Here is a 24,282-nt window from a genome sequence, read left to right as displayed (position 1 = left end):
TCATTTATTATTCACCCTCATGTCATTCCACAACTAAAAGACCTTTTGTTCATCTTCAGAACACAAATTAAGATATTTTTGTTGAAATCCAGTGGCCTGTATAGCCAGCAATGATTCAACAAAGAATCAGAATGCTTCAAATCTTCCTGAAGCAGTGTTTTGAAATCAGCTATTACTATATAAGTTATTTTGTTTTTTTTGGTGCACCAAAAATATTCTTGTCTTTTAATAATATTAATATCAAACCACTGTACTCACATGAACTGATTTAAATATGAGAGGAAATGTCATTGCTCCCTATGCAGGCCTCACTGAGCCATCGGATTTCAACTAAAATATCTTAATTTGTGTTCTGAAGATGAACGAAGGCCTTACGGGTGTGGAACGGCATGAGGGTAAGTAATCAATGACAGAATTTTTCATTTTTGGGTGAACTAACCCTTTAATGGTTTTGTTAACCATTAAACAATGTCAATAAACTTACAGGAAAAAAATCTGTGATGCATGAGGGTTTGGAAGTCAAGATAAGCATGGAAAAAGAGCGTACACTTACGTGGTGACACATCAATGCTCTTATTTACAGAGCCCAAGGCATTAGAGGCCGTGCAGGACACAGTTAGATTGACCTTTGGAACGATAGTGATTTTGTATGTGACTTTGCCATCCACATAAGCAGTCTCATCAACCTGCAATTACAGCACATAACATCCAGTAAATGACATAAGACAAACATTAGCACGGTATGCACCGCTATTATAAAGTTAAGTGATGTACGATATGGGAAGTACAAGCTCTATTGTAAAGGATTATGGTCACCACTAGAGAGCACTATTGCGCTGTGCACTAGCAGTTTCAATTTTAAGGAGGCATGCCATGTACTTAGACCACTTAGACAAAGAGAAAGAAGACAGTACGCAGACAATGAGGTAATGCACATCTGACGAGTTGCACTGACAGCTCAATTTGTACCAATACAAAACCACATAATACAGGAAGTATGTAAAAGCCTCATTTTTAATTGCTTCCTCAGTAAACACCCTCTCAGGCACACTAGTTGTGTGGTGTGTTTGAACAGTGACCTTATCCTAGTGCTTACTTATATGGGTACTAGGACTGCTTTGTTTAACAAAATACATTCTGTCCCATTGTCATCTTTATCAGTTCAAAGATTGTGCTGCTAGCTTGTTCAAAATAAGATGTTTAACTCTTTTCAGTTTTTTGTTAAAAAGCAGCAATGAACCCTGGAAGATGAATTCTAAAAGAGCTCAGAAATGTCATAACAAAAGCTTTAAGGAAGGCTCAGTTTCAGGTTTTAATAAAAAAAAAAAAAAGATACTTATTAAGCCAAAGAAAGTCCTTTGATAACTGTAGTAATAGGTTGAGACTAAGAAGGCCGTTACGCAGTACTTTTGATATATAAAAACATATTTAAAAATATTACAGATGAAAATCATATTAGTTTTCTTCTATCACAGCATCACAATTCACACTGAACAAATATAATTTCACTCCTTGCTTCGAAAGATTATGCCATTTTGCCTTGTCCCCCAGTGATATGCACTGAAAAACATGAACACCTGGCATATGGCCTGTTTTTTCATGAACATTTATTAAGAAATATTCCAGGCGTTTTAATTTTTAAGGTGATATTATTTTTATTGATAAGAATTTTCCTATGTCCTCAATTTAATTTTTGTTAAAATCCCTAATGACATCATCCTCCTCCTCCTCCTCCTCCAGGAAGTCATTAGGTATTAGCGTTAGAAGGATTTGATGAATTTTCTGATGTTTTGTGGTATTTTTTGGTTTGTCTAATTCTAAAACATTTAATTCTGTTCAGTAAAACTACAGAAATCAATGATACAATTTATCATTTAAAAACCTTGAACTAGCTTGACCAGAGCACATTTCTTGAAGTCTATAAATGGGTGGTTCTGCAACTACGGGTACTTAAGTCCCAGAAGTGAAATTTAAGGTTTATGTTCAAAATTTGTCATCTAAAGCTTCATAAATATAAACACAATGTCATTACACACCTTGACTTAATTTTTCATCAAACCATATTATTCATTAATGATTTATGAAGCACGTATAGGTCCAAACACCATTTTTGCTCATGTCCCACCTGTGGTTAATGCGGAGATGCATAAAATTAGCTAATTCTTTTACAATATGACGCTATTTCAACTTAATTAGTTTCAGATAAGTGTTACTTTACACCATCTTAAAAGTTCTTTTTTGTTTACTCATCATTTATATGATTTTTTTCATCTAAACACACCACACTTTTGAGTCCTTACCGCAACACTGAAAAAAGACTTAATATTATGAAGCCAAACAAATCTAGTTTCTATGGAAACAGAAATTAGCATGTGAACATGTTTGACCTGACAGATTGGGCCACCTCCATTAGGTCACTCACAAGATCCAGAAAACTAATAAAGATCATCTTTTCTTCTTAAGTATTTATTATGTGTCCTTACAATTCAGCTTAGTAATTGTGTATTTTGATTTTAAATGTTTAAAAATAAATTTAAATTGCTGTTGAATACATGTTTATGTGGTGCTAAAAGTCAAAACTGATGCATCAGACCTACCTTGCTAGCTTCCAGCTATCAGCAATATTAGCAAAATGTCATTTCTGCAACTCATGTCTATACCACAGAATTTTTAGGTGTTGCGGTAAAGACGAATTCAAGTTTTATACTGAAAATATAAAACATGCCATTTTTGCAACTCTGGATGATAGCAAATTTATCTAATAAGATGACAGAAAGTGACTTAATGAGAAAAGACCCTGACAGATATGAATAGTTATGGGAAAAGATCTTTTAAAAAAAAAAAAAAAAAAAAAAAAAAAGCAGATAAACTGACAAATCAGAAAAGACAGTGGAGGATAAACAAAAGAAACCAGAGAACAAACAACTGAAGGCCTCAAATTAATTTGGTGTTATAATATAAGTTCATAAAAGTATTCGTTTTTGAAAAGGGAAATCAGTTTAACCCAGTCTTTCCTGCAATAGAGTACATCAGAGATTATGTGTTTTTGTAGGCAAACCTGGAAGTTAGCGGCGCACGGGTTCCCTCAATCGAATGCATTTTTCCCATAGACTTATGGTGAAAATAAATAAATAAATAAGCTCTGTGTTTAACAAAGGGTTATGACACTTACACATTTTGTCTGTCAATATAATCTTTACAAGTTAACACAACATTTATACATTTTGAAGCCTAAATTAGGGCTGCAATGATTAATCGCGATTAATTGTTTGCCAAATAAAAGTTTGTGTTTACGTAATATATGTGTGTTCTGTGTATAACAATTATCTATATATAAATACAGACAAATACATGTATATATTTAAGAAAAATGTTAGAAAATAATTTTATACTCTGAGATATTTATATCTTTTGTTAATAATGTTTATTTATTTAATGTTTTATTTATTTGTTTATTATTTTGTTAGTTTATGTAAACCTTAATCTTATTTTCTTTGTGTTAAAAAATTATGCTGCTTGATCATTGTGCCCCAAATAAACTTTATTATATTTGATTGTATACCGTGTTTGCATACCATTTGCCAATCAGCTTTACCATCACAAGAATTAACTACATTTTAAAAGACTTTAGGGCGATGGAACCGGAAGTCCTAAAATGCTAACTCGCTTACGGGTTTTGCCTACCAAAAACATGTCACCCCTGAGGTAATCAATACCTCTTTGACAAAATACCTTCTGATTTTGTCCATTACTGTTTTTCTCTACACTACAGTAACCTATTGTTAAGGTTAAATTATAAACATGCGTAATTAATATTGTGTCCTTACTGACACAAGCTGTCATTACCGCAGCAATGATTCATTTGAATTAATATTCAGACTGTTGTTTGCAAAAATTATTTTAACTATTCAGTAGAGATGATTTACACATTAAAATGACAATATTTGTCATAAAAAGCGAAATATTGTATCTTTGGCGTGTATTAAAACAATTGGTAACTAAGGTTAGCATTAAAATTTTCCATGGCATAAAGAATATTATAAAATAATATTTTTTAATATCTGTATTTACAAAAATGGACAAATCTTGAAAGTAACTATGTAATTTGTATTACATTTTTATAGAAATGTAAGGACATTTTGTAAGAAGAGATGAAAACCATAAAAAAAAAAAAAAAAAAACATGTTCCAGATCAAAATCTTAACATCCACATTCAATTTTGTGTACATTTTTATATGAATTACAGACTGTGATGGTTAAAATTCATGGAGGTTGATATTTTTAAAATTAAAGAGTCAAAAATGCCCATAGTTACAGTTCAGAGCACAAAAGTATACTACCGTTCAAAAGTTTGTGGTCAATACGTTTTTTTTTTTGTTTTGTTTTTTTTGCATTAAATTGATCAAAAGTTACAGTAATGATATTTATAATGTTACAAAAGATTTCCATTTAAAATAAATGCTGTTCTCTTGAACGTTTGATTCAAATAATCGTGATAAAAATTTATCAATGTTTCCACAAAAAATATTAAGCAGCACAAAGGCTTTCAATGTTGATAAGAAATGTTTCAGCAAATCAGCATTAGAATGATTTCTGAATGATCATGTGACACTGAAGACTGGAGTAATAATGATGCTGAAAATTCAGCTTTACCATCACAAGAATTAACTACATTTTAAAATAGATTAATACATTTAAAATATCTTAAAATTGTAATGATACTATATTTTTGATTAAAATAAAAAAATAAAAATATATATAGGCATGAGACTTAAAAATCTTCATAACAAGAATGAAGTGTGTCAGACTTACTTCTGTGCCATTGACACTCCACTGTACTGTGGGTTTTGGAAAGCCTTCAACCTCACAAGACAGGACCTTGTTCGTGTTTCCATCACGTGCCTTGGTCAGGCTCTTGATCACTGGAGAACCTGCAAAAACACTCGTGTCATCTTCTTCTGAAGCATTTCTATGATTTACAATGGTCTGCATATGGAATGTTGTCAACTGCTAAAGCAAATGCACACTTTATAAATTAAATATGAATCTTACCTTGAACTATTAATTCAAATGTTTGTGTCTTCTTGATGCTAGCCATGGAAACAACACACTCATAGACACCAGAGTCTGAGTACTTCAACTTGTCGAACTTGAGCAGTCTATTCAGATCTTTATTGCCCTAAAAGCGAGAGTTTAAGTATTCATGAATGACTAGAAATCAACATAAGGTTTCGTTTTTAACAGGGGTGAGTTGTCACGCATGCCCTAGTTTTTAAATGATAATATTTTATAAAGAGATATTCATTTTCTACCTTTCTCCAAGATGTTTGTGGTGTTCCTGAAGCTTTAACGTCTACTGTCACCTCAAAGCTCTCGCCAAGTCTCTTGGAAATTCGACCAGCAGTGCTAAGAGCCACATCAAGATCTTTTGGGAAAAAGACAAAGAGCTTAGAGTCACATTTTGACTTTGAAAAACAATCAAAAAATTTATCAATTGTGAAAAAAAAGAAAGAATCCCGAAGTATTTCCTTACATTCAACTGTGATGAATACAGATTCCGCCATATCCTCATTGTTCACCAGTGAACATTTGTATTCTCCAGTGTTTGCCCGGGTGACATTGGTTAAGGTGTATGTGTTGGAATTCTCCACTGTCTTTTTCTCTCCCTACAGATAAAGAAAGGCCAAATTTAGCAGCAGTTGGAGTTGAAACTAGGGCTGTCAAAAGATTAATCGCATACGAAATAAAAGTTTGAGTTTGCATAATTTATGTGCGAGTAATGTGTGTATATTTTATATATATATATATATATATATATAAATATATAGAGATATATATATATATATATATATACACACACACACACGCAAACATATTCATTCATTTATATTTTTATATAATTTATAATTTATATTTATATATATATGTATATATAAAATATTTTGTACATAAATAACATTTCTCTTAAATATATTAATTTTGTGTGTATTAATTGTGTTGTGTAACATTAATATGTATATATAAATACACACAAATTAATTACACACAGTACTCACACATATATTACGCGAACTCAAACTTTTATTTTGTATGCGATTAATCGTTTGACAGCCCTAGTTGAAACACAACCTTTATTTCCTGACTGAGGCTAAGGAACAAACAAAGTGAACACATTGAGTTAATCTGAGAAGATTTACCATCACATAGAAGATGTAGCTAGAAGGTGGAGGGTTTCCGTCTGCCATGCATTTGAGGGTCACGTTGTCCCCTTCCTTAAAAGAACCCTGGGACACCACTTGGAGACTGACCTTCTCAGTAGGGTCTGTAGAGAGAGGATTTGTGTAAAGCATGGAGGGCAGCACAGAGAAGCCCTGCCAGAGCCCAATCAGATAAGGGCACTTCAGAGAAGCTCCTTATGAGCCAGAAGAGGTCCTTCAGCTCAAGAGTTGAGGTTTTGAGAGTGCTCTCATGGTGTGAAATGCTTTTGAGAGTTAGCAGTGGACTAGTAGCATCACAATAATAGCCAGTGGCAAGACAAAACCCCATTCAACATCTAAACGCCCTGCTCCCGAAAGGACAAATTACATATCTTATTGGACGAAATTCAACAAGCCATTTGATTCTGATAAGGCCTCGTTTTCGTGGCTACTTCAAATGGAAAGAGTTATTCTGAATAATCCTGTGAATTATGCTCAACATTAAACCATTAACCACTTCAGTTTTGAATACATTAGCTTTTAGGGAGATTGTCTGAAACTGAATTACAGAGGAAAGTAAAAGGATTGGGATTAAAAGCTCACAAAAATGCCACAAATAGGAATAATATTATCCAAATGCTATAAGAATGAATAAGAAAGCAGTATACTTACAGTTCACAGTGAACATAAGAGAGGAGGAATCCATGTTAGCTGATCGGATGTGTTGAACCTGACAAGTGAAACTGGCATTAATGTCTCCCTTCAATGCTGTATACTCAAGGTCAGAAGTTGTAGCGGACAGTCCCGTCTCTTTATCAACAACCACAGCTGCAGTGATTTTAATGGCTGTAAATCAACAGGGGAAAAAAAAAATTAATAAAGGGAAATAGATGTAATGAAATAGCACGTAAGAATAATAATTCAGTAACCATTTACTCTTTGATAATTTAACTATTTAGTGTTTTTCTCATACTTTTTGACCCTTTCCTCTATGAAACACAAATGGAGAACCACTTTCATGATACTTTTATGGTACTACTTTCTCATCTTTTTGGAAATCTTCATTACCCGTTATTGAAACAGCACTGAAACATGGTGAGTAAATAGCCATGTTTCCACCGCAGGAACTATCTCCAGGAACTAGGAACTTTTGGTTCTCTTTGGTACTCTGTGTGTTTCGACCCCAGGAACAAGGGGTCTAAATGAAATTCTGCTAGGGCTGGGCGATATATCGCATGCGATTGTCACGCACATTTCATCAATAAAGCCGGTTCCCTGATTACCGCTAAATCGCCATCACCTGCTTTCAAATGGAGCGGCATTTAATAGACAGAACTATAGATCACTGACAAGCTACGCAATTTCGTGCATGCGATATATCGCCCAGCCCTAAGTTCCACATAAAAATTTCCCCATCAGAAAGTCTCTGCTCATAAGGCAGTACTTTTTCAAAGTTTAGAAACATTCGGAGGGTGGGACTTGGGTGCTGAACATGCTGATTGGTTGAGTTCATAAGCGGAGGAGGAAATCCATCGAGAACTGGAAAGTCACGCGCAGGACTAATTTTCATGGTACTTTAGACCACAAAGGGGAAAAGGGGGAAAAAGTTCCTGTGACAAATTGTTCTAGGCAATTTAAATGGAAACACGGCTAATGATGGCAAATATTTGGGTACAACTATAGCTTCCATCATATTTCACTCTACCTGCGCCATCAGCCTTAAGTGGAGTTTTGTTCTTGAACCATGTGATGTTGGCAGCTGGATTGGCACCTTCAGTACGACACTGCGCTAACTGATGAGACAAAAATAAACAAACCAAACAATATTGATGCAAATATAAAGAGGACTTTTATTTATATGCAACACTCACTGCATATTTGGTGCAGACTATAAGAATTTGTCAAGTCTTTAAATCACATTCATGCTGTATTCACTGCAAATAACAAGATTTCATTCTGTGTTCCTATGTTGTGCATCTAATTTTTTATATATATATATATTTACATTTATATATATATATACATATTTATATATATATATACATTTATATATATATACACATATATACACACACACACCTTAGTTAGTTTGCCAACTGCCATTGTAGTCGTTTGATTTGTAATCTGAGGTTGAGATGGAACCTCTGAAAAGAGAGGAAACTTTGTTAGTGTAGTTCATAAATACATTCAATAATTTTAGTTATCAGAACTTCTATCATTATAAATATGAAAACGTTCTATTGTGATAGTGTGTACGATTCTTACTGTAAATGACCAGTTGAACAGGGTACTCAAAAATGTCTCCAGTCCCCACCACCATGCAGGTGAAGGTCTTCTGATCTGCCATGGTCACTTGTCTGATGATGAGGCCCAAATCAGTTTTGATACCAACTCTGTTCTTGTAGTTCTCGTCGTCTGTAATACTGGCATTCTGATCCATTTGTTTCACCAGAATGTTGCCATCATTGTTCTATGTAAAAAAGTATTTTTAACAGAGATAACAACAGTTATGCCATTCATACATTGACATTCTTGTTTAAAGGGTTAGTTAACCTAAAAATACAAATTCTGTCATCAATCACCCTCATGTCTCTCTAAACCCGTAACATTTTCGTTCTTTTTTGATGATTTCTGAGAGATGTCTGTCCCTCCATAGACAACTACACAACTACCACTTTGTCGCTTCTAAATGTTCATAAAGAGATTGTAAAATGAAATCCATGAATTGATCTGTTTAGTCCAAATTTTCTGAAGTGACACGATCAATTTATATGATTAACAGATTAAATTTAGGCTTTTATTAACATGTAAACATTCATCAAATCACACATCTCGAACGAAAGTCTTACGAGTTTGGGCGATATGAGAGTGAGTAATTAATGACAAAGTTTTCATTTTTGGGTAAACACTGTGGCTCTGTAGTGCTTTCAAAACAAATAAGCCAATATCATTAGTTTGGGGGTAGGATTTCTTGTAATAAGTCATTTAGCTAGGAATTGGATAAGTTTTTCTAAACAATAGTAGAGATGGACATGGTAGTTTGAATATTTGGGATATATTTGGGGTAATATTTGGAATACCTGATTGGAAACAGTTAATTTTTTTTAAGTTCCAGTGAAATTACACAGTGCAACTATAAAAAGACCAAAAAAAATAAGTAAATCTCAAACTTACATATTTCCATTTAACTAACGTGACAGCCTTTTCCGTAATGCGTCCATTGTTGCATGGGATTTCAACAGTGTCTCCATACTTTCCAGTGACAGTTTCCAAGCCACTCACTAAAATGCACAATTTAAAAAAAAAATAATAATAATAATGTGTGACAGTGATTACAATGTGTTGAGAAAACATCCCATGAAGGTAACTTGGGATTCAGAGTAGTCGCACAAAGTCTAAGTAAAACATATTCACATACACATTTGTACAATAATATTATCATAATGTTAGCTATATGTATTTTGCAAATAAATGCTTGATTGCAGTTCAAGAGGGTGTTTGCAGTGGCTTTTTATCTCAATAAACCTCAATATTTTAATATTATTTAAATACTATTAAATTTTGCCTTGCTGATTTGCAAAAAACTCTTTGAATATTCAAATTAGCCTGCAAAGAGAATGTTTTTGCGGAAAGAGAGAAGTCTGTTCTCTTACAAACAGTCACTAAATAAAAACTTTAATGATGATAATATGGGCAGGTAAAAACAAAAACTTGATTTTTAATAGATTCTTTCAGGGGAAAAAAAAAATTATGCTCAAATTTTTTTTGCTAAAAGCTGTGAAATGAAAAAATGATTTTCAAAGTTTTTTTTGACTACTTCAATCAGACTCTTTGGGTTTTCTTTGGTTCACATCAATTTGACATGAGATTAACCACAAACTAAATATACAAATGGGAAAAAGGCCCCGAATCCAATTTCTAGACAAACACCGAAGCCAGTAAAACTGGTTGGTGTGTCACAACTGCACTTCTGAGAATGGGACGTCAGCAGTTAAGATGGATAACTGTCAACAGAAGGCCTGATAAAGTAGCATGAGATAAGATTGACACACAAAACCACAACTTTTGAAAAAAAATTCCACTGAAATGCATCATGAAAGGTAAAACTTGACTGAACCTGCCATACAACTCATTTCGGGTTTACAAATGCAGAAATCTGTGGCTGTTGTGATGTGAAAATATTTATGTATATTATACTGTAAAAGTTACAAAAAGATTTAGCAGCCAACGTTGAAAGTGCAGTATCTAATATTAACAGCTAGCAGTTGAAATTGGGTACTGCAGTCCAAATTTAAAATACTATATAGAATTTTTAGTGTTTTTACTCAACACTCACACGGGTTGCCAAATTCTTTGTTACTAGGTAGTGGCAAATCTAGATAGCTCAATCATGAGGTTTTACATACATAGCAAAACTGGATGCCTGTCTAGTTTTATTTCTCCTTTTGTTATTTTCAGGCACACAGTAATTCTGGACCAAGTGTTAACTTAGGACATTCAGCATCAAAAGCATATATAAATGTTATCTCTGTAAGGAAAGAAATACTAGTTATGATTAATCAAAATTAAAGTTAAAATTAAAGTTTCTTCCACTGTCTGAATGTATGGACCCATCATTAAAATGTATTCAGTTCCTGGCCATATTTTTAATAAGACATACAAGAGCAAGGATGTAAACAATAATAATTGCTATATTAGTCCTCATTGTATCATCTGGGCTGGAAGTTAATATACACGTTAGCAACATGGATCATTATTACAAAGTATTCTTTGGAATACTTCATTCTGATTGGTCAATTGCACCATTCTGTATATAAAGTCATAATGAAACCTAAGCACCAACAGATCACTTCGTCCATACTGTGATAGAAAGCAACAACAACAACAACAAAAAAAAAAAAGTAGGGCGGGGACTTGGTTTTACGCATTGGTTGGTGTCTGGACTTGGAAAATGCGGCGTTGTTCTCAAAAGCGGAGGCAGATAAATGCAAGCCTCCAGGGGTGGAGTTTAAGCGTCCTAATGAATAGAGAAGTCCTGTGTACGTCACTACATCGTCCAGAAGATCCAGTTATTTCATTTTGAATTAAAATAATATGCATTTAGATGACAGACAGGGTGACTTTTCAGTTCCACTTTAAATATTTTTGTGTAATGACCGCTAAAATTTCACCACTGCCCCAGACTACTCTAGTATCACTGTGAAGTCTCTTTTCCACTCACAAATAAATTACTTTCAACTCAAAACAATATTTACTTATCTGGCAGTGTAGTAAGTGAGAATGTACAGTGAGCGCTAAAAATAAACCCCTTTAGGATCATACAAGACTCTGATGACAAGCCTCTCGGGTTTATTTTGTGATTAAGACCTACTGGCTGTATATTACAGAATATATTTGTAAAAACTGGACAGGACAATCTGGATCTACCCCATTCAATTTCTATCTAATAGCTGTCTGTTTTTTAGAATGACTATGTTGTTTGGGTGACACCGGATGATTAATCTAGCAGTAGCTTAAAGCAAACGGATGCCGGCTGACAAACTAAAAGAGCAAAGGATTGAGTGTCAGATTGCCCTAAGAGCTTCAAAACCAGCACCAGGTGAAGTAAACAAATGACGCTGCCCTCCCAACCCCCTCATCCCTCTGCTTTGTTTCATGAACAGGTGCTGCTGCAGGAGCTTCTTCATGCACCTGTTGTTAATATTCTGTTAATATAATGCTGAAAATCTCTTGATAGGAAACATCATGTCCTAGAGCCTGTAGCGCGCAGCTAGATTATTCGTTGAAAGCATACAGAGAGACTATAGGACTTTCAGCTGTCTTTACACTCTAAATGTAATGCTCTAAAATAAAGTCCTAATGTTGTTTTGTTGGACTTCCTAAAAGTCTGACACCACAATGAAAATCTGGAATACAATGTTTACAACATTGAGGAAATTATAAATGTTTAAATTTGGGCAATGAAAATTTTCTAATTATTGCAATAAAACCAACAATTAATACATTTTGAATGCTGGAGTACTAAAAGGAATACAATGGGTTAATCGGCTCAGAACAGCTCTCACAAGCCGAGAGGATGTTCGCAAACCATTAACCTGAGGATGAGTCAGTTAAGTGATCATGTGTCCGTTGTAGCCAAGAACAGCCCTGTCACCATGGTGAATTTCCAGGAGACACAGACAACCTAGGAATTGATTTGGAGTCTGTCTTGTTACACCAAATGTTCTCCTTTACTCACTCCAACATGCAAGAGCCATTAGGCTTCCTTGAAAATGCCATAAATTAAGGTTACGATGGGCATGAAATTGCTCTCAAAACAAAACTCATCAAGCAGGTTGGACTCATAAGTAATAAGTGCACTCAGAAATCGCATCCATTAAGTTCTAAATTATGTATTTGATTGCAGGGCCCCTCGGGGAACTTAAAGAATGTCTGCGTCAGACAGCAGATCATGGCAGATTTAATAGTGACCCAAAGGATTCACTGACAGCCCCCCATTCGTGAGCGGCTATTAAACTAAATAGAGAACTATTAACAAAATACAGTCAGTCAAGCAGCTTCCGTGGAGGTCCATTAACCCCAAAAGCAATTTACTAGCGCAAGGTTATGATAGAATGTTCATTCTGCTGCCGCTGCAGAATCTTAAAATCCATCACTCTAGAGTGACGGAAAAACCTTTAAAATTTAGTTAAAACGTGCAATGTTATTAAAAACAAAGTCTTGGTGTGCACTTTTTTTTTTTAAACCAACTTAAATACAATTTAAGAAAAATTTGTGTTACAAATATATATATATATATATAAATATATATATATATATATATATATATATATATATATATATATATATATATATATATATATTTATATATATATATATTATATAAAAAAATATCCTAAATTATAAATTGATAATTTTTCAAAAATGAAAAAGTTGCACCACATGACAATCAGAACTAACTGTCAAATTATCTGATATTTCAAGAGACTTCGAACAATGACTCACTGTCATGAGGGAATTAATATTTGAAAAACCGTTTTGTTAAATTAATTTTAAAAGAAAAAAAATAGTGCTGTTAAATGATTAATTGCAATTAATTGCATCCAAAATTAAGTTTGTTTACATAATATGTGTGGTACGGTCTATATTTATTATGTATATATATATATATATATAAATAAATCCACACACACACACACACACACACACACACATACATACACATACACATATATATATACATATATATATACATATATATATACATATATATATACATATATATATACACATATATATATATATACATATATACATACATATATATATACATACATATATATATACATACATATATATATACATACATATATATACACATATACACTATATATATATATATATATATATACATAAATATATATATACATATATATATATATACACATATACATATAAATATAAATATACATATATATATATATATATATAAATAACAAATATTATATTTATATTCATTATATATAAATATACATGTATACATGAAAGTATTTAAGAAATATTTACATGTATGTGTACACAAATATGTAAACAAACTAAATTTTGGATGCGATTAATCCATAGACAGTAAAAGAAATGGACACAGCGACCCCATTGGAACTCAATTGAGTCAATTGAAGCCCATTTTTAGCGATTTTTAGCACTTCCGTTTCTGATGCGCAGACTCAAACTAAGCTTGATGACGTCAGCAACCTGTCTGACAGATGTTAATCTTCTAGTAGCTGTGCGTGCAAACTGCCATTGTTAATCTTGCAGAGACGGCGAGCTTGAGCGGGGAGTTCTTTGGCGTGAGTGAGCAGGAGTAAGTATTCTGATTAATTATTTTGTATAGTTTTTTAAAATGTAACGCCAGTACGCCATATTAAGATAATCTCCCCGATTGTCTGTGAGCTTCTCCTCCTGTCTGTACGGTAATTTCGCTACTGTGCGACAGAGAGTCGAGTGCTCATGACGCAATCGTTAGCTTATTTTTACAAAAACTGTTTCTACGGGGCCATAATGTAACATAGAAGGTAATGGAGCCCTTTATACATTGTTGTGTATCTTTGGAAATAAATAATGGACAAATGGAGTCTTTAAACGCCTCAGATGTAAAGTTATTCACTGTCAAAGTGACGCCAAAATGAATGGGAGTCAATGGGGATGCTAACACAAGTGAAGTTCTGCTACAAGATGGCGGCACCCGGCCGACTTCAACTTCCGGTCGACTTCCTTGGGCACTGGATTAATCGTGATTAATCGTTTGAAAGCACTAGAAAAAAGGAAAATATTTCAAAGTAGTTAAATAAATTCTTGAAAAGAGAACCTTATTTTTTTAAAATGTGGTTTATTTCTTGATTATGATATTAAAATATTTAGATTTTATGGCCCTAAAATTTTTTTTTAGAAATTAATCATTAGGGATGTCCAGATCTGATCATGTGATCGGAAATCGGGCCCGATCACATGGTTTCAGACTCGATCGGAATCGGACGTTACCTCGCGATCAGGACTCGGATATATATGTATTAGGGGTGCAACGGTTCGCGGTAAAAAAAATCTAACAGTACCGTATGGTTTGTTTGAAATAGTAACGTGGAAAACAGACAGAGTTCAAATAATGTACGTTTCAGTTGATGGATGCGCAAAATGTTACAACAACGATAATCAAAAAGGGTGGACAAAACAGTCACTCTTTGTAAACTGTTAACTGCAAGTGCCGTCTGCTGTAATGTCCAGTCATTTACGCCGTCATCACCCGGGTGTTGATACAGGTGAGACCTGAACAGCACACGTTGCTATCTGTGTTTAAACTAACTCATTTAAGCCTTGCTGATTTAAACCTTCAAGAACAAGACGCGAAAGAACTCGCACGCGCTGTGAGAAGATTTTGTGCGCTCATCCGAAGCGCGCACATGCTTATTCCAGTCAGTTCCTGCTGCCTGTTTTTAATGTTAAATCAAATAACAAAGAAATCACTTAATGCTCTTGACTGAATCGTTTTTGTAACTTCAATAATGATTAATCTTTATTTATTTTATACAGTAAAGATAATAAGCAGTGATATTTTATATTTGATTACTTTATCCATTTTCTGTACCTGAAAACGACTGTTAGATACCTGAAAAACCTGAAAAGCACTGTTCCTGGATCTGTTTTTTCGCTATTCTTTATTCTTTTTCATGTATTATAGAAGTATCGGATCGGGACTCGGTATCAGTAGATACTCAAAATCAAATGACTCGGACTCAAGGGCAAAAAAACGTGATCGGGACATCCCTATTAATCGTGCTTTTCACAGACGAGATGTGAATTGCGTTTTAATGCATTTTTTAAATAAATTATTAGATAGCATAAATAAGAGCGTCATGTCACTGACCCGACTGCATCATGTAAATTATGAGAACCTGGTAATATTTGAGAATTCAAGGTCAGAACTGTTGCAGCAAGTCGCTAAGTTCATCCAGGTTATCAGTTAACCAAAGCATGAACGTACATAGACATGCATGATGCGCAGTATAAAATTAACAGACACTTTAAAATGTAAAACTAATGAGCACATTGAGGCAGACAGCCTTGACTTCAAATCGTCACAAATTTATGTTCAAGCAACTAGACTCAGAAGTTTTCGCGTGGTCTTTGATTAACAACACTCCTAACATCAAAGGTGTTCTGTTGAACATATCTCAAAGCATTTCAAAAGACAGTGAGGTGTCTCGTATTTTTGCATAGACGGAGAGAGCACCTTTATCTCTTCCAAAACCAGTCTCCCTGCTCCCAGATGCCTCGAGGCTCCGGGCATTTGCATTCCATGAGATCCTGCAGGGCCTCTTGTGTTCATAACATCAGCGTTTGCTTGCAGCCACTGAGATACCAATCAAATCTGGTGCCAAAACACAGAGGTCAGCGAGCTTGTATTGAGAGTTAAATAAGCTCTTTCTCTGGGCTCTAAAAGGGCCGCCTCCCAAGTTGTGAGAGGGCCCATAACAATTCAGCCCCATATATAGACCACCTTTATATCTGTGTAAACAAAACCAGAGCAAATATTGATTTCAGAAAGGATGGCTGGTAGGTGTGTGCTGTGCAACTGTGAACTCCTCTCTGCAGGGAGTGAAACAACAAAAAAAATAGACAGCGGAACTTGGGGAGTGCTAGCTCAAGGCCTTTTCTGTCTGAGTGATTAACTCATGAATTATGTTAGGTTTAAAACTCTCTGACATGATAGTATGTCACTACTAATGAGCAGGTTTTCTCTTTTTTTCCTCCACTATGATGCTTTGACACAACAAGGCAAATCTTTTTTCACATTCCTGTGTAGTTCAGGGACTGGCCAGGTTTGTAAAAAAGGTCACAAAAGGTCCTTAACTGTCTCCTCCTTCATTATCCCTGTAGCTTAAGGGTCTACATCTGCTTCCATAAAGCTTCCTAGAAAACAGCTTAAATGAAGTTTATACACTGCAGACTTTGAAGGAACTTCATAAAAGCATTTTAAACCATAATTCGGCTGGAGTATTGGTATTTGTTGATGAACTACCAGAGCAGAGACCGTTTCTCTCTACATATATTAGAGAAGACATGATCCTACCAGGTGATCATGATCCTCCAAAATTTAATCAGTCAGTCGCAGAGAAAAAAAAACATGTGGCGAAGTCACGCAGTCCGTGAGGGACAGATCGTAGATCATAACAGTGGGTCCTTGTGGTAATTATAGTATGTCGGGCAGGAAATCTATCATCCATCGACCTCAAATGAGACTTATTTTAAAGTCGTAGCAACTTTTTTTGTTAGTAGCAGCAACTTTACATGGCTGCTCACTCGCTCTAGCTTTAACATCCATATCCATGAAGTGGAAGCCATAAATGGTTAACAAGTCTGAATAGGTATAACCAACCAACTCCTATACAAATTCCAGTAATTAATACAAAAAAAAAAATTATTTCCCTCATTTACTCTAGGAAACTTTGTACCCTTAAAGGGATAGTTCACCCAAAAATAATAATGTCATCACTTACTCACCCTCAAGTTGTTCCAAACTTGTATGAGTTTCTCTCTTCTCTTGAACAACTTCCATAGTAGGAAAAAAAATGTACTATGGAAGTCAATGGCTAGCATCAACTGCCTGGTTCCCAACATTCTTCTTTTGCGTTTAACAGAAGAAAAAAAAAAAACGTATACAGATTTGGAACAACTTGATGGTGAACTATCCCTTCAAGCGTATAAATCCAAAAAGTCTCACATTGTAGAAGACATTTCAATCCATTCCCACCTCTTAAAAGTACATGGAATAAATTCAATTCCAATCAGTTTAAAAGGTATCCGTCACAAGCATGAGGCACCTCATTATAATACCTTGCTACTGAATGCAACACATTTTTATAGAGTGAATGTAAACTCCAATGCTCTTGACACCACTACATAATTGTGCTTGTTGAGAACACTAGAAATATGTGCCATTTTGGAAGGCCACCAAGCACAGCTTTCATATTGACAGAGCACAGACATCTGGGACAGGTGCGGCTGTTGTTCACTACTTGTGCAGGCATGCCAGCACAAAAGCAGACAACATCAAAGTTCCTAAAATGAAAGAAAACTAAAGAAAAGTTTATTCTTTTCCGAAGGAAAAAAGCTTCAAAGTTATAATGTCAAAGGATTATTGGAAAGAGGCCAGAAGTGCTGAGAAAAAGAAACATTTCCAAAGAAACACAATCGAAGCATCTGCCTTTTCACTATCAATAGCCTATGTGCTAACCCGCACCGCATTATAGCGGGTCATTAAATGGCTGACTTTTGAACTGAAATATGTTTGTTTTTAAATTCAAAGATAATTGCTTTTTGCAACCAGCTTTACTTCCGTAATCTGATGGAATCGAACTCTGCTCAGATTCAAGAATCAAAATCTGCTGCATATAATCTGATGAATATTTCAAACAGTCCCCATCTGTGACATCAGCAGAAATATCAAGTTGTTTCAGTGGAAGAGCAAATTACATTTTGTTTAAAGATCAGAAAAGACAAACATTCTTTGGAATAACATGGACCAGTGACGTTCACAATAAGATCACAAATTTGAAGAGAAGATAAGTATGTTGACTTTAAAGCAGCTTTGGTGGCAATCTAAAACACTGTTTTAAAGGTGCCCTAGAACTTTTAAAAAAAAGTTGTGATATAAGTCTAAAGTGTCCCCAGAATGTGTCTGTGTAGTTTCAGCTCAAAATACCCCATAGATTTTTTATTTTTTTTTACTGCCTATTTTGGGGCATCATTATAAATGAGCAGATTCAGGGCTACTGGCCCTTTAATTCTCGTGCTCCACGCCCACGGAGCTCGCGCTTGCCTTGAACAGTGCATAAACAAAGTTTACACAGCTAATATAACCCTCAAATGGATCTTTACAAAGTGTTCGTCATGGATGCGGCAGATTATGTGAGTATTGTATACTGTTATATTGTTTACATTTGATTCTGAATGAATTTAAGGCTCTGATCCGTGGCTAACGGCTAATGCTACACTGTTTGAGAGATTTATAAAGAATGAAGTTGTGTTTATGAATTATACAGACTGCAAGTGTTTAAAAATGAAAATAGCGACGGCTTTTGTCTCTGTGAATACAGTAAGAAACGATGGTAACTTTAACCACATTTAACAGTACATTAGCAACATGCTAACGAAACATTTAGAAAGACAATTTACAAAATATCACTAAAAATATCATGATATCATGGATCATGTCAGTTATTATTGCTCCATCTGCCATTTTTCACTATTGTCCTTGCTTGCTTACCTAGTCTGTTGATTCACCTGTGCAGATCCAGACGTTACTGGCTGCCCTTGTCTAATGCTTTGAACATGAGCTGGCATATGCAAATATTGGGGGCGTACAACCCGACTGTTACGTAACAGTCGGTGTTATGTTGAGATTCGCCTGTTCTTCGGAGGGCTTTTAAACAAATGAGATTTATATAAGAAGGAAGAAACAATGGAGTTTGAGACTCACTGTATGTCATTTCCATGTACTGAACTCTTGTTATTGGACTATGCCAAGATAATTTTTTCATTCGAGGGCACCTTTAAACTGTAAAGAGTTAGTTCACCCAAAAGAGAAATTACTCACCCATGTTTGTATGTGAATAAAAGCCTAAATCCAATCTGTTTATCATATAAAGCGATTGTGTCTCTTCAGAAAATTTGGAAGAAGGTGGTAATTGTGTGGTGGACCGTCAATGGAAGTATAGAAATCTCTCTGACTTAATTTAAAATATCTTCATTTGTTAAGATAAACAAAAGTCTTACGGGTTTGGAAAGACATGAAGGCGAGTAATTGAGTTTTTCATTTTCAGGTGGCTTCCTGTGTCAAAACATATTCAAATTGCCACCTTGATAAGAAACGGGCCAATCGCACAGATGAGAAGGGCCATAAATGCTAAGGGCAGGTGATCATTGCTCTTGGAAAAAAGAAACAGAAACGAGAAAGAAACTAACACCACAAGTGCAGACCACTTTGTCTGCATTGCAACAACATGCTGATATATATAAGCTGAGACGATGCTTGTTTTTGAAGACCATCAAGACCATTCAGCCAGGAAGCTAAAATAAGACCCACACTTTGGCTTACCACGACACATATCTATGACATGACTAACTGATCATGGTTTACCATTCTACTGCTGCTCAACATTAGCACCCATTTCTAGTTCTTTGAAACGGCTCTGAATTGCACCACAACTTGATCTGACCAATACTTTTCAAAGAAACAAAGAAGAGGTTGAGTGATATTTTAAGGTGGAGTTACATTAGCAAAATTTTGGTGAACTTTCATAAGAAAACAAGGTCCATTGTCACTAGTGTAGCAATGTATGAGACACAGCTCAAACAGAAGTCACTTTCAAAGCAAGCAGATTGCTGTTGGTCAACACGACAAATCCATGAGACACTTTAACCACTTGCAAAATCTATGAGGGAAAACCATTCGCCCTCATGCAAAATTCCTAATTGCATGGGGGGGGAAATGGTAAACGTGATCACACCTTTACAGATTTACAAGCACAGCTAGTTGCTTTCATTTTTAATATGGTTTACTGTCTAATACTAATAAAAAAATGCTACCTGACTGGTGAGAAATGCAACGTGGAACACGTGGCTGAAACCACTGAGATGGTGACAGCACTTCGGCAATATGCAAAGCACAGTAAACATTTCAAAACAACTCGAAAAATCTCTCAGGTTATGCCTAAAGGCGGTTCTGTAGAAGGAAATGTGACACACGAAGAAACAAGCAGAAGTGAAGGGGTAGGAGTAAAAATGATTTAGAATTCTGCCTCTAGCTTCACCTTACCCGAGATAAAGAAAGAGAGAGGGGGAGAGAGAGGGAGAGAAGGCGGGAAAGGAGGGGTAGGCGGCTTTATTGTAATGGCTGGTTTCATTTCCTGAATCCCAGCGCTAACAGTGCAGGATTAAGAGCTTTCAATTGAACATATACAGTGCAGATGCTTCCTCTCAGCTGCTACTATGAAAACACTGCAGAAAAAGCAAAAGCAAGAAGTCATCTAACAAAATTACCTGGACTCAAAGAATGATTCAGGTTAAAGAAACAGACACGAGTATTTGCAAACCAAATGGATTCACGTCAACCTCAATGGGGTTAACGCACACCTCTTGCAATACATACAATTTCATACTTCGGTCTTAGTGGTGCTTTTGAAATGCATGAAGAGAACAGAAGTATGCGCTGCAGTAATTCATATGGTAAGTGCATGTAAAGGAGATGAGTGAGATAACGGCTTCTCGGTGGGGAGTATACAGTTGAATTTAATTACAAATAGAGAAGAGTCTGTGGGAGATGTCACAATCGTACACGCATTAGTTAAAAAAACCTGCCAAACAATAAAGTCAGCAGGGGTTCGAAGAGGGCTTTGAGAAGCCGAATAACAAGAGTGAAACAACCTGACTTTTTGTCCCGAAATTCAGGGTGGATCCAAGAAAGTGCACTGGAGGTTACGGAGAACCATGGGGGACTTCATGCATCTCAATGGACGCATTTCTGCAAGTCAAGAGTGCCACTGTTAAGCACACACATGCCTATCCTGTTGTAAAACAATGTGTCTCCTCTCTTTTGACTGGACAATTGCTCTCTTGTCTTGCCTGATGACAGATAAACTGGTTCCTATGAAGGCCATTGTGAAAAAGAGGTACTTCTGCGGTAAAGAAGACAGGAGTACAAGCTAGAGGATGACAATAGTATTTCCACAGTAGTACTTTCACTGCGGGAAGCATATTAATAATAGCATGAATGGACAAGCCCTGTGAATTGCATCTAATCTAAGCAAACTGCCTTTTGTTGCGCTATATTTGCTTTCTTTTATAATGGGACTATAAAATGGATTTTGCAGTAGGTCAGACATGTAATTAAGTGGGTGATTCACCTTGAAAAAGGATGTAAAAAATAAAATATATATTCAGTCTAAATGTACTCAACCAATTAGGATTATTAAAACCAAGGTTTCTGACTAAATCTGAAATCAGAATTAGAATAAAACTTCCAGTCAACGTTATGTCCATAGAAGATGAGAAAAAACTAATTAGTTCTGCAGTGCAAAAGCTAATCAATAAAAGAAGCAAAGTTGCCAGGAGATGATTTCTCACCACAAATAAGTCTGAACTCTGAGAACTCAGTTCAGAATTTATAGAAATGTATGTCTTGAAAGCAAAGTTTACCACTGAAGAGCAGACTTAGACAAAAAGGTGTAATTTTTGCAGCAAACTGACAGAAACCCACCAGCTAAACTAGAAATACAGGGTGTGACATTGCAGATGGTGTGTTTTGAGGGGGGTTGTGGGGGAGGGGTGGAGAGAGAACAAAAAACAGATGCTGCACTAAACTAGTTGTAAACTCAGTTTGGCCAATCTAGTAGACAAACAGTCACGGGTGTAAATGAAACAACAATTTGCTAACTAAGAATGACTCAAACAGACACATGACCAAATTTTGTCTAATTTGCCTTTGGGTAGAAACCTAGTTTCATTGAACATGAAGTAAATGTTTAACAATAAAAATGTTTCCCCGACCCCAAGTAGCTATTTTTGTGCTTTTAATGAGTAAAATCCAAAATATCCAGCAATGAATTAAAGAATTTCACTTTTTCCTCTCACAACTAAAGGACAAAACCGTCACAACTCACGACACGTTTAAGTTTGTCTTCCAAATCAACAATCTTTAAGCACATGACACACTATCATTATGCTTTTGGTTTTCCAGCCCAAAAGGCGAATGTGTCTCTGTAAAGTTGCATTGACAGTGCTTTACAATAACAGATGTTTACGAGCCAGTCTTTTGTGTCCTTTATTTCATTACCTGAATATGCTACTGATGCACTCAAGACAACTAATGCTATGAAAACCAGCGCCCCTGCATTTTATTATTTGAGACAGGCGAAATAGAAACAAACAGAGGAACTGTGATATAGGCTCAAATAAATTATTAATTGATTTTAACTACCTATGAGTAAAGGTTTAACTTGTACAGCCTAATATCCAACAGTTTTTTTTTTTTTTTTTTTTTTTTAACAAGAGAAACAGGTGCAAGAAAAAGGTAGTAAAAGGTGGGGGCGGGGACAAAGAGCGTTTATCGAAATAAATGTTACTTTTATACTGAGATTGAATACCATAGTTCATCGTTATTCTGTTGCTGATGAAGGCAGCAAAAATAATTCCATTAAAAGCAAAAGCTTTGGACAGAATTCCAAGTGAAACTGTGGCGCGCGCGTTTCCTCTTTAGAAAGATTTATTTCAGAACGTGCGTTCATTCTAATAAGTTTTTACAAGAAATCTTAAAAAGTAACACTGCTCTGTTCTTTCATTGGTCCATCTCATTGTTAACGTCAGTCTAAAATGACGTTCTAAATAAGGAAAATGACAAATTAATCTGTATTACCTTGATTCATCAGGGATACGGTGAGCAGACACGTTAAAAAGGCGGTCCAGTGCATCTTTCGGCAGTCTGGGATACTTGAGAAATAATATCCTTGAGTTCGAGCGTCCTTGCTGGATAATGTTCTGGAAACTACAATATAGGCAGCGTGCGTCAGTAAAATTCAAACTTTGAGTTGTTCCCCACGTGTCTCATCTGTTGAAGCTGTGACTGTCGGTTATAGGTCTCTCCTGAAGCTCCTCCCCTGCTCTGTGTACATAAACTAATTTAACCTACTAGAAAACACTTTATGACACATCTCTTATCTTGTCCTGAGATTTTCTGCAGTTCTACTTTACTATAGAATTGTTTTCGTAATATTTGATTTGGCTGTATAAACAGGTTATGCTGGAAGACATTGATTCATATTAAATGCACTATTTATTTTTGTATCTTTGCTTATGGGAATGCTTAATACTCCCTCAGAAAGTTAAGAAATTATTCTCAATAAATCTCCAAGGGCCGCAAAATTACTTTTACAATTACAATTATTTAATTGAACTAAAACCACAATAAATGTAGGCCTGAAACATGATTTGCCTTCCAAATACTGCCATTTTTCCCCACCCCCAGCAATTTTTAAAACCAATGAAAATATTTGAATATTGTTTTGAATGATGAGAGGCTTAGAGTTAGAAATAGACCACTAGTTTAGGGATATAAAGCAATACCTGAGCATGCTATAAGATTTATTCATCAAAACAACCAGTAGGTATTGTTGGTGGCAAGGCACCAAGCAAGGCAAGGCAATTTTATTTGTATAGCACATTTCATACACAATGGCAATTCAAAGTGCTTTACATAAAGAGGAAGAATAAAAATAGAACATAAGAAATAGAAATAACAGTAAAAACAGAGCACAGCTTATTTATACATGCCTTGACATGCATTTTAGACATTGCAGTTGTGTGTGACTATAAGGCAGCAGTAGTATAGAGCTAATAATATTAGCTATGCATGCACTCTAAAAAATGCTGGGTTGTTTCAACCCAAGTTTGGGTCAAAAATGGACAAACCCAACCGTTGTTTCAACCCAAATTTGGGTCAAATATGGACAAACCCAACCGTTGGGTTAAAACAACG

At 35.2% G+C, this 24,282-nt stretch overlaps 1 protein-coding gene across 2 annotated transcripts in view; it reads right to left on the bottom strand.

Annotated features, from left to right (window-relative positions):
* alcamb (activated leukocyte cell adhesion molecule b) overlaps nt 1-23,363 on the bottom strand; it is a 28,109-nt gene extending 4,746 nt beyond the window's left edge. For both annotated transcript variants that reach the window (XM_067364988.1, XM_067364989.1), the window contains exons 1-12: nt 23,164-23,363; nt 9,372-9,478; nt 8,463-8,667; nt 8,277-8,341; nt 7,903-7,990; nt 6,870-7,043; nt 6,198-6,322; nt 5,534-5,666; nt 5,313-5,425; nt 5,053-5,179; nt 4,813-4,931; nt 554-686 (exon numbers count right to left, since the gene is read on the bottom strand). In XM_067364988.1, coding sequence (XP_067221089.1) covers nt 554-686; nt 4,813-4,931; nt 5,053-5,179; nt 5,313-5,425; nt 5,534-5,666; nt 6,198-6,322; nt 6,870-7,043; nt 7,903-7,990; nt 8,277-8,341; nt 8,463-8,667; nt 9,372-9,478; nt 23,164-23,218 — 1,444 coding nt within the window. In that variant the 5' untranslated portion in view covers nt 23,219-23,363. The remainder of the gene's footprint in view (nt 1-553; nt 687-4,812; nt 4,932-5,052; nt 5,180-5,312; nt 5,426-5,533; nt 5,667-6,197; nt 6,323-6,869; nt 7,044-7,902; nt 7,991-8,276; nt 8,342-8,462; nt 8,668-9,371; nt 9,479-23,163) is intronic.
* Between the last annotated feature and the right edge of the window lie 919 nt (nt 23,364-24,282).

This window comes from Chanodichthys erythropterus, chromosome 17 (genome assembly GCF_024489055.1).
Source record: "Chanodichthys erythropterus isolate Z2021 chromosome 17, ASM2448905v1, whole genome shotgun sequence".
Taxonomy (NCBI): domain Eukaryota; kingdom Metazoa; phylum Chordata; class Actinopteri; order Cypriniformes; family Xenocyprididae; genus Chanodichthys; species Chanodichthys erythropterus.
This window is presented reverse-complemented; position numbering and strand designations above follow the sequence as displayed.